Source organism: Eleutherodactylus coqui, chromosome 1 (assembly GCF_035609145.1).
Source record: "Eleutherodactylus coqui strain aEleCoq1 chromosome 1, aEleCoq1.hap1, whole genome shotgun sequence".
NCBI lineage: Eukaryota > Metazoa > Chordata > Amphibia > Anura > Eleutherodactylidae > Eleutherodactylus > Eleutherodactylus coqui.
The window spans coordinates 174,179,499-174,191,814 of record NC_089837.1 but is presented as its reverse complement, the minus strand read 5'-3'; the positions used below and the strand labels follow the sequence as shown (position 1 = coordinate 174,191,814).

The window sequence follows — 12,316 nt, the reverse complement described above, 5'->3', positions numbered from 1 at the left end:
CGATTCCAGCCAATCAGGAGGCTGGAATCGGCAATGGACCGCACAGAAGCCCTGCGGTCCACCGAGGGAGAAGATGCCGGCGGCCATCTTCAGTAGGTAAGTAAGAAGTCACCGGAGCGCGGGGATTCAGGTAAGCGCTGTCCGGTGTTCTTTTTTAACCCCTGCATCGGGGTTGTCTCGCGCCGAACGGGGGGGGGGGGGGGGGGGTTGAAAAAAAAACAAACCCGTTTCGGCGCGGGACAACCCCTTTAATGAGAACTGTGCTTGCAGTTACGGACGCTACACAGGGATGGGAGCACTGCTTCCACTTAGACCCTGGTATATCCCAACTGCTGCTGCCTGAATAACCTCTTTAAGAACACATGCAACTCAACTGAGCCAAGAGTTCATGTGCATGAGGGTATCAGGAAAAATACTGTAGCTGTTAGCTGAATGAGCATACACATTAGATGAAAATAGGTTGATGGTTGAACAACCATTGAATAAATGATCATCTGGTAAACAATTCTTTCACAGACATGGCCATACGCATTTTAGTCCACATAAGCCATCAGTCTTTCAAACTGGCCATACATGTTTAATGACTCCAGCCGATAGAAATAAGATTTTTCTGAGAACATTCATTCAAAGAAAGATCATTCTTGAACACAAGATTATTTATCTGACTATCAGACAAAACATTCAAATGACAATGACTAGAAAAATCCTGAAATACTGTCCGTTAAGGGTATTTTTAAATGGTAAAATATGTGACACTTTCCCATTAGATAGTAAATAGAGATGAGCAAGTACCCAAATGCTCGGGTCCGCGTTATTCGAGTTGAGCTTTTCGTAAAATTCGAGAGATCTACTCAAGTAACAAACCCCATTGACTTCAATGGGAGACTCGAGCATTTTTGTATATGACCAGCAAGTTGCCGAGTTTTTTTTTTTTGTCTCTCTCTCTCTCTCTCTCTCTCTCTCTCTCTCTCTCTCACTCTCTTTTTCTGTCTCTCTCTCTCTCTCTCGGCAGAGTACGTTCGCTCAACTCTAATAGTAAATAGAAAAAAAAATCCTTTTAAAATATTTAAGAGTCTGCAATTTTTTTGGTAAATACAGGAAGCAGGGTTTGGTAGGCATAAATATATGGCAGCCCTGGGAGTCATGACTAACCATTCTCACCCCGGGAGTGCCTCATGCAGGGGGTGCAATGGGCTGACAGAGCATTTTCAAGGGGCCCCACCTCTCTTAATGGCTTAAATGACATGGTCTGCACCCAAGTGTTAGCTGTTTAACATGTTTGGCTCTTCAAACCTATTTTGGGACATGGTCTTCCAGATATATGAACAAGTTACATGCAACTCAGTAGTTGCGTTTCCCCAACTGGCCCTACTTTCCAGGTTCCTTTGCTTTGGTAAAAAAGAGCATGCTGCATGATTTCCTAACAGCAGCACGAGCTGTAATTCCTCGTCATTGGCGGAGCCCTCATCCATCATCGGTGGCAGAGTTTGTTCTAGAACTGAATTATTTAATGTACATCGAGGAGCTGGTAGATAAAAACATGGGTTCATGAGCTATGTAGTCCTCTTTCCAAGATACCTCAGATTTCCTAAATTTGCTGGAATGAATGGACAAATTGGCTGATTGGGCCCCACTTCCCTATCCACCCTCCTTCACAACTCCCCCAACACAGCTTTCTTTTTTTTTTTGCTTCCCTCACTCACTCCCTCTTTCCTTCTTCTGTCTTCTTTTACTTTTGCCTCTTTCGTTTTCTCTTTTGTACTCTGTTTCAAATTCACAACTCTAGTTTAGTGTTATATGTTGTTTAGTAATACTTGTACAGCGAGGGGCAACTTCTCTAAATGTCCTCTCAATATAAGGGTTTGACTACTTCTGCCTCACTGATTAAATATGTGGTCTTAGACCCAACCTTATCTATGTTCTAGATGCTGTCCATATACTCTTATTTTTCTAAGAGGCTTCCCCACTGGATAACAAAGGACTATATTTAAATGGACCATAAGCCTTTCTTAGTATGCTCATTACTCTGAACCTCAATGTGCTGATTGATTTAGTTGTTTGTAGTTGTATATCTTATTATTTGTTCTTGCTTTTATGCTTCTAAAATCCAATAAACAAATTAAACATAAAAAATGCATTGCCTCGCAACTATGTGCTTGCGATTTTCACAATTGTTTTTCACATATGTGAAAAAATCGCAAGTGTTTCCAATAGTTTTCAATGGTACAAATCGCATTGTGTTAGGTTCAGCAGACCAAGGCATTGCTCTGCTTCTCTTTCTTCCAGCAGTCTCAGGGTTCCTGTGTCTTTCACCCAGTCTGTGCAGATTTGCAATCAACTTTCCATATAAACCCTCCAGAGCTTTCTCACAATGCTTTGGTGTTCTTACTGCTTGGAGCAGCCATCCTGTTTGTTTACAGTTCCCTGCTACTAGTTTATTCTGTGTCTGTGTGTCCCCAGCTCCTTGTCTGTTCTGCTGTTGGGTCCTGTTTGTCTTTGCTATCTTCCTGCATCTGTCATCTCTGCATAGGACTAGCTCTGGCTTCCATCTAACGTCCATCCATGCAATTCAGTGCGGATTGATACACTTGCTTCAGGATTCCACCTTCACTAGGTAGGTAGGGAAGTCTAGGAGCCAGGGTCAGGAAAGGCAGCCTGGATCTTTCCACTCCCAGGGGTATCTCCAGGACAGGGACATCTAGCCCTCCTGAGTTCAGTGTAAGGCCCATTCTCCTACCCTATACCGAGCTTCCGTTTTTGCTCTGTCTTCTCCTCGGTGTCAGCTGTTTATCCTGCCTGGTCATCCCACTCGGCAGGATGACACAGTGGATCCACAACACACTCCATTACACATTACATTCACATGCAAATCATATGGCATGCGAGTATGATGTGATTTCCTTAAAGATCCCATACATTGCAAAATCTAGTTTCTTCAGAGACTCCCATGTAATAAACATGTTTCTGCAATAACCAATCATGGTAACACAATAGACCTATAGGACCCTCTTTCCTATGACTGCAGTTCTATTTAAAGGGGTTGTCCCGCGCCGAAACGGGTTTTTTTTTTTTTTAACCCCCCCCCCCCGTTCGGCGCGAGACAACCCCGATGCAGGGAGGTAAAGAAAGCTCACCGGAGCGCTTACCTGAATCCCCGCGCTCCGGTGACTTCTCTACTCACCGCTGAAGATGGCCTCTTCCTCCGTGGACCGCAGCTCTTCTGTGCGGTCCATTGCCGATTCCAGCCTCCTGATTGGCTGGAATCGGCACGTGACGGGGCGGAGCTACACGGAGCTACACGGAGCCCCATAGAAGACTGCAGAAGACCCGGACTGCGCAAGCGCGGCTAATTTGGCCATCGGAGGGCGAAAATTAGTCGGCACCATGGAGACGAGGACGCTAGCAACGGAGCAGGTAAGTATAAAACTTTTTATAACTTCTGCATGGCTCATAATTAATGCACAATGTACATTACAAAGTGCATTATTATGGCCATGCAGAAGTGTACAGACCCACTTGCTGCCTCGGGACAACCCCTTTAAGGCACTCAGCTGTCCCCAAGATTTCTGCGCTCTAATCTAGCCTGCTGTTTCATCTTCTGAATCAGGGGTTCCCAATATTTGAACAAAGGGAGACCACTGAAAAAACTTTTTGTGGGATCTCCTACCAATTTAGCCTGGGTCAAAATACAGTGAATTCGTGGGAAATGTGAAACAAATCTGCAGCAAGATCTGCATGTGTTACATGTAAAGTATTGCTAGCGTGCTCTGTACCCTGCTGAAATTATAGGATGACCTCAGCCGAACCACTGCTCACTGCCAAGTAGCACTAATGTTTAATCAGATGCTGTGATAGTAAATGTGCCAACAAAGCATTTTTTCTTATGTTGTAATCATACACTGAACTTAAACCAATAAAGAGAATTGTAATTCGAAATATCTAATACATGTTAAAGTCGTTAGCTATCTCAAGATTTTAACTTATCCCACAGTATAAAGGATAAGTGTCTGATTGGTGGGTGTCTGACCATAGTGGAGAGGGAATACATTTCATTCAATTTTTATATCATAACTTGCTGATCTGTGAGGGTCTCAACGCTGAGACCCCTACTGGCATTGAGCATGGGACTCCCATGTCCTGCTCTCTTGTTACTCTGAATGGTGTGCGGCCGCACATGAGAGATTAGCACTCCATGGCTGATAGAAATACCCCGTGGATAGGGGATAACTTGAAATTCTGGTACAACCCCTTTAAAGCATTTCTCTAGCAATTTTTGCGACAGCAAATGATGTTAACCCTACAATACATTCATTTTTTTTGTGTCCACTTTGCATCGCATTGTCAGTTGATGATGATTATCCCTTTAGTCGCATCCGACCTTGATCACTCCCTGGATCAATGGTCTTCACATATTCCTGTCTTTCAGTTTGGCGATTGACATGTTTGTGGTGGCCTTGATTATATTCAGCCATCTTGTTCTTTGTCATCCTGATCTTCTCTTTCCACTGACCTTGCCAAGCATCAGTACTGTTTCCAGTGAGTTAGTGCAAAACTCGTGTCCAAAAAAAGAACCGCTGTTTGATTTTGCCCTCTAGTGATATTTCCGGTTTGACGTGATCTAACACTACCTTGTTCGCTGTCATGGCAGTCCAAGGTATCCGTAGCATTCTCCTCCAGCATCATAGTTCAAACGGATCAACTGATACATTGATACATCAGTTGATACATCTGTACAAAACTCCACTAACTTACTCTGCCTGTCTCTTGTATGTTGTGAGTCAAGTACATTCCTATGAGGGCTTAAATAGACGGGTGCATGCACTAATATGTTTGCCACTACGGAACATATTAGCGCATGTACCAGTGTTTTTTTTTTTACTATTGAAACCCTGTGTTATTGTGCGTGAGTTTGAAACAAAAAGAGGGAAGAAAAACTATGTGCAAGAAAGATGAGGCAAGTCCTATTTTTTGTAGCGCATACTAATAATGCACGAGAATCCCGATAGTGACAATGAAACCATTGTCACGTATTTCCTATCCATTTTTCGTCATCTTTTAATATGTTGCACATTCCAATAATACCGATGGATTTGCCTTTTCAATTCCCTCTGGCTGCCATTCCCTCTAAAAATAGCATTTGCGATGACTATCAGTAAGACATAAGGGCAAACCCTTAAGGTAGCAGGTGTACATTTAGAAAAAACATGTTTTTCCCATGGCAACTGTATGTGGTAGCTCACGGGTAAACAGGCCACAAAACCATAAATACGTATCCTAGCAAGAGATGACAACACCAAAAAACGCAGTATATAGAACTGTGATGACATAGCAGATTGCAGTTACATTCCTTTCACTATTTCAACTTTTTTCAGTTCGGTATACGGCAAAATACAGATTAGATAAAAAAATACAAATTCCACATGGACGAAGTCGCGGTTAACAACATAGTGGGAAATATTTATGTCAACTGCCATGAAGAAAAGCTTCCTTTCTTGTGCATGGTAAACAATCACAATGCAGCTTTCGTTTTGAAGAGCAGAATATAAAGTGAAAGCTGTGCTGTGATTCATTGCTATGGGCAAAAAAGAGTTTTTCTTTATTACAGGTGACATAAAGCTGGACCATTAACTGCCCTTTACACTCTTGAACACCACAGCACCTGTTCTATGAGCCCATAAACTTAGTTTATGATGCTTATAGGATCTAAAAAATCTACTTTGCACAGGCCAAAGATTAAGATCGAACATTCATCTGAACATTCATTCACCAGATCATTGCTCCGTGTGAAGATGCTGGTGATGAGCCAAAATGCAAGCAAATGCTCCTTTGTCAGGAAATCATAACTTTTATGCACTGCCAAAAATTACTGTTGGTGTTAAAGAAGATAAGTTATTACCCACTAAGATTGGTCATCCCTGCTGGAACATTTTACATACAGCCAAAAGCTATATAGAGAGAGAGACATAGACCTCGCACAGACATATTGGTGGAGCTCAATGCACTCTAAATGACCTACTGAATGTATGCAGACAATGCAATAACTTACATAACATTGGATTTTCCCATACTAGTAATTAATATCTGCAAGATGTAATTAGCATGATCAAAAGGTCAGGAATAAACAATAAGTCGTTAATTAGAAAGATTTAAAAAAGGGAATTTGCAAAACATCACTTGTCATTTCCAAAACAGCTTTGTGGACCTATGTAATCATTTAAATAAAACTGTCAAATCATCAGATATGTCCTCCTTAGGTTAATGCCACCAGGGTTAATTACTGAACGGAATGAATACATTGTTAGTACAAATATCAAGAAATAGGGAGTATAAGAATAATTACAGAAACACCTATCTCGTGAATTAGAAATAATACATAAGAATTTCTGACAGCGGCACTATCCTGTATATTCTTATAGACAGCTTTTGTTAATGACATTGTCCAGGGAGTTTTGCCAATATGTAAGTAAGCTAAATGGCTGGGGAAGAGATACATTCAACAGGTGTCCCCACCTCCGCCAGGAACTAAGAATGTCAAGGTCACAATGAATCTAGAGCATTTCTTAAAAATACAATAGTTTTAGGAATACAGTGCTGATCAGAATGACACAGTTACAGAATACAACTATTGAATTATAAAGACAATATATGTTTAAAAACATATTTTAACACTGTGTAAACGAGGGAGGTGTTGTCAACAATGATGAAAGTGTACCAGGGGTAAACAATAGTATTAGCACTCATTGGTCTCCCACCAGTCTGTCTAAACAACCTTTGAAATGAGTGCCAATATAATCATATCAGCACTCATAACATGACTCACATTGCTCTCTTGTAAAAAGGCCCCGTGTTTCCACACTGCTTATTTAGATATTTGACTATCATTTACCAGCATTATCTTCAAGAACAAGATATCGAATCCTTCTAAATACAGAAAGTGACTGTAATCTTATTTACACTTAGTTTCTGTTGAGTTATTCTTATTATTATTCACAAACATTATCTTCTTTAGTTACTTAGGAAAATAGGATTAGGTGAAAATGGTTTCATTAACCTCATATGACAACATTGAAGCATTTATATATGAGATGTTTTAATGGAAATCCTACTGTAACTAAATGTAATCTTTACAGGATTGAGTCACCCTTAGGTTACAGTAAATTTCCATTAACAAAACATTAATTCAGTCTTTAGAAGTGCTTTATTTCACAGTGCTTAGGATTCCGCTAGCAGTTGTATTCACTTTTATGCAATACATCCAATATTTTCACGATTTATTAGATCAAAGTACATCTTAAATCCCACTGCACAGTTAGTAATAATATATGCTAAAATGTAACTGCTTTTAAAAATATTTTAATGTGACATGTCAAAAGTTTTAATCACTGGGGGTTCAGGTGCTGAGATACCTACCAATCGCTTGAAAAAAACAGCTGAAGCGCTGGTCCTAATGCTGTTATTGGTTGCTAGTAGAAAACGAGCACATAGATTTTCTGTTGAGCTCGTGTTACATTCGTGTGGGCAACAAAGCACTGGGCCAACATGAATGTGACCCGAAGACATGGGTTAGGGATAACTGACCCTGTGCTCCAGGGAAGATGACTTGGCCCTACCTACAAGCAGAGCGATCGCCTCTATAAAGGCGACCCCACGCTGGAACCTCGGCCCTGCTGTGCTGCGAAATGCATGAGTACAACCTGCACTATACTGCTCTATGTATGTTGGTTTATGATGTTGATAGCACGATGTTCAGGCTTCTCTCTGCAAAGTACTATGCAGCAGGACCTTAAATCACAACTGTCAATCATGCTGTAATAATCCCACTCACAATGAATAAACTTCATTTTTTGACACCTTAATACCCTTTTGATGTATGCAATCAGTGAAAATGTCGATGTTCTGTAATAAAACTGTTCTTGTCAGAAAGTGATTTCAATCTCTTACATATGTACAGCACATGAAAGAAAATCATCAATGGCCTGAGATTCATTCCTATGAAAATAGGTAGATGTGCACAGAGGAAGGGTTGGCTGCAGAAATCAAGGTCATTTAGGAAGAAATCAGAATAAAAAGGAAAATTAGCATATAAGCAAATGCTAAAAAAGTATACCTAGAAATAATTTGGCGCATCAGAATGATGAGTTGCTCTGCAGCTTTTTAAAGATGGTTGACGAAAATCAGGAGGTAGCGAAGATGATAATTGAAATAACTGAATACAGATAAAATATGTCAACTTGAAGCAGATCTGTTATCAGACTGTGAGACAGATCCACTCTCCGGCACAATAAAAAGTGTCATTTGGACAACAGGATTGGTCAAACAATAGACAGTACTAATAGTTTTCAGTTTAGTGTTAGTGTCGCTATCCCCACCTCTTCATGTCTTCCTTGCCCTCACTGGTTGCCAGCTGTCAGTGCCCACTTAGAATGGCAGAAATGAGATGCGGAGAGGTAGGTTGGCGCTCCTCTCAGACTATGCTAACCTACGTAAGTGTATATGTATATCTTTTGTCTTTGACAATAAGTTTCAATATTTATGTTTTAGTGACTTTTAAATTTTTTTTGTTTGTTTACTTTTTTACCTACAGTATATGCTTTTTTATCTAGATAAGTGTTGATGAAACATAAATAAGCACTATCAGGTAGAAAGAAGATCACTCAGTAATATAATGCAGATGAACTTTACAGTCTACAATATCTCAAAATTTCTATCAGCAATTGTTAATCACTAAATATGGCTCATGTCTTCTGTTCTGCTATGATCATACATGTCTACATAGAAGCATCTCCTTTGTACATTTTAAGACTGGAGTTTATACATTGAGTTAAACTGGCAATAGATGTTAAAGGGGTGTTTGGGACTTTTACAGTTTACGACCTTTCCCCTGGATAGTTCATAAGTAGTTGATTATTGGGAGTTTGCCACTCGAGATCCCCATCAATCTGCTGATCATCTGGCCTTCTGTCAGTGCCTTGGAGCTAGATGTCGTCATCATTGGTCAGAGGAGGAAGTGTACTAGCCAGCTTCCTCATTACAGACCGGATGTCCAGTCTTGACTTTAATGAGGAGCAGGGAGTGTAATAGAAGCTCAGCGCTCCCATTCATTTCAATGAGACAGAAGCCGTTATGACAATTCCAGCTCTGAGCAGCAATGTTGTCGTTGATCTCCACTGCACAAACAGTGGACAAGATGATCAGCTGACTGATGGGGATCTTGAGCCAATCTGCATAAAAGCTTGCAATATCCCTTTGAATAAATGTTGACAAAACCCATTAATTTCCATGGAGTCAGATTACAATGTGTATAGAGGCTCCAAGAAAAATGCAGACACCTCTTGCAGCTACTTATCTCCCTTACTCTTTTGAAACAAACATGCTAACATGGGTGCTCTGATTGTGCATTTTATGGAGTAGTTTAGGACAACATCTCATTTGTATGGCCAGCTGAAATTCACATCATGCAGTATGTAAATGTCACGTCCACTTCAAATGTGCTATAACTGTAGACCATAATAATCTCACTTGGCAGTGTTAACACCATACTACCAGCAACCCCTGAAGTATGAGGAAAACACCAATCAAGGAGGAAAACTTTCCCTATGATAACCCCTACATACTAGTGGATGGCCCACCCTGATAAGGACGCATCCAACGCTCATGCCTGTGCCACTCACTAACCCTGAAAAATTACAAAGGGGAACCACCATAAGAGTGAAAAGAGTAAACCAAAACCTCAAATAATAAATCTCAGCATCAAATCTCTGTACTAATCTGCAGGAGCTGCTGGAAGAACCACTGAAACCAAATCCAGAGATGTCCTCTATCCACAGCAGTAGGAGACTGTACTGAAATTGTCCAGCACAGAACCTGGGCCAGAAGGGAACTAAAAACCCTCCCTAATTGCCCCCAGGTATAAACCAACAACTGACACACCCATCAGAGTCAAAGAAAATCAAATGCACAGTCAGGCTTTAAACTGACACAACAGTAAACCTAATAACTTGATTTTCATGACTTAAATCATAACCTTAAAGGGATAACTACTTCCACCTTATGCAAGATAATCAGACGTTTTCATACAACAGACATTTATCATAAATATGCCATACATTTCTGTCCAATTGAAATCTGACCTTTGGGGACTCCCACTGTGCCCCCCATTCCTGATGAGAGATGGTGGGCTATGCAGAATCAGAAAGTTGTGTGACTTCAATTTAACCGAATGTTAGATATATTGTAAAATATATTTGCTGCTTTTATATAAACACGTTTTTCTATGGAATTTTTATAGAACGATATCGACACAAATTAAAACTCACCTGGAGGCCCGGCTATTCTTTTTCGTATGGAGGCATAGAGAATGGCTGGAACAGGTTTGGATAAAACCTTCTGCCCTGATTTGGTTTCGCTGCCAATGGTCTTATTACTCCTGGCCTTGTTGCCTGAAAAAGAAAAAAAACTGAAATGTTCACCTACAGTACTGTATATTACAGCTCTGCAGTGTAATTTGTGGACTTTTATTATGGAGCTGAAGGAACACTATAATATATATGAGACTCAAATGTCCATTGTCACAAATTGCAATAGAAAAGTCATCTGATATTCTATTTCGCTTCATAGTCATGTCAGCTCTGACAATTCTCATTCATATTATTTATTCATATTCGTCCCTGCAAGCAGCTCTCAGCAACACTCTTTCTTCTAAGCCGTGCCCTCTACATCATATAAGGCTGAGGGTATGTTCAATAGGAAAAATCAAACAGATTTTTTTTGTGTGGATCGTACCTATAAAAAGCACGTCAGAAATCTGCTGCTGAGATGCAAATTTATATTGCGGCTATTCTGATATGAGGTTGTGGATCTGAATACAGGTATAGCCCATTTCAATGGGCAGATCCTCGTCCAGAAAATTTCATATGGAAACAGAACACAATCTGCATCAAGAAGTGACATGCATGCAGATTTTAAATCCACTTACGGCAAAAAATCCACGCCATATAGACTATAGACAAATTCCTATTAAATGTAAATCCTAGCCACAGGAAAGGGGATAATTTAATATTTTGGTGCAATTCCTTTAACTGCCAAGATCAACATTTTTTCCCAAATTCTGGCAATTGCTGTGGAAGTGTGGCTGTGCATTCTAGCCATTTTCCCGTGACCAAAGTGGGCAAAATGGCAGTAATTGCATGACCACCTTATAGGTGTTCTGTCATTAGAAAAAAAAATTCTATACTTACCTATTCTTCGTCAGGCAGTCTTCTCACCGCATCTTTTCACCGATCTTCTCCTGGCTCCTCCAGACCACCAGGTCACATTACCCCCAGCTGGTCGGATCCTCTTCTTCCTGGTATGTATCGTCCATTCTCGTCCGTCTCCTTAATGCAGGTCAATGTAGTCTATGTCACTAGTGATGTAGCGTACACTATCTAGCAGGGAATGTCAAATCCTGTGCCGGGCTATTACCGAGACTGTGGATTCACATTGTCTCACTGCGAGTGTTCATATATTATCACCGCAAGACAGCGCGCATGTGTAATTGCAGCAAGATTTGGTATTCCTTGCTAGGCAGTGAATGCTACGTCACTTCTTGACTGATTACATTGACCAGCAGGAAGGAGTCTGCCGAGAATAAACGTAGCGTCACAGGAAGGAAAGGATAGGGCCAGCTGGAGATGAGTTGACACTGCAGTAGACAAGAGAAGATCAGCGAGGATAAGATGTGGTAAGAAGACTGCCTAGTGAGGAATAGGTAAGTTTAGAATTTTTTTTTCTAATGACAAAACCCCTTTAATCAAAGTGCCTCAAATGCCTGAAGCCCTTAATGTGATATTAATGCAGGTTGCAGGAAGGGGTTAAGGACCAACTTTCCATTATCCATTCAAACATGTACTATTATTTTTTTCCTTGCAATTATGGATGTTCACAGTGGTTAAAAGTATTGTGGCATTTTCACTTTTGGAGTTGGATAGCTTTATTCAGCTATGTTTTGTTTGTTCTCACACCTAGGTTTTTTGTATTCAACTCAAAGCCCATGCTGAAAACTATGATGTATAAAACAGAAGCAGCGCGGTGAAGCTCCGCACAGAATACCTAGATACTGAAGATACGATTGTACAGATAAGCAAGAAATGATCTGCATTTGAATACAGCTACAATTTGATAAAGAGACCTGCTAGCAGTAAATCCTTTATGAAATGTGGGTTAAAATATGAAAACCATAGCAACCAATGAGTAACATATTAACATTTTTTTGTGAGAACATTTATTATCTAAATAATTGTTACGTTTGTGTGGGCAAATAGGCACTGGGCCCACA

The 12,316-nt window shown here is 40.4% G+C and overlaps 1 protein-coding gene across 4 annotated transcripts in view; it reads right to left on the bottom strand.

The window, feature by feature from the left end:
• The window catches only part of MLIP (muscular LMNA interacting protein), a 213,292-nt gene that overhangs the window by 31,532 nt on the left and 169,444 nt on the right, over positions 1–12,316 (bottom strand). For all 4 annotated transcript variants that reach the window (XM_066603905.1, XM_066603915.1, XM_066603920.1 and 1 more), the window contains one exon: positions 10,317–10,439. In XM_066603905.1, coding sequence (XP_066460002.1) covers positions 10,329–10,439 — 111 coding nt within the window. In that variant the 3' untranslated portion in view covers positions 10,317–10,328. The remainder of the gene's footprint in view (positions 1–10,316; positions 10,440–12,316) is intronic.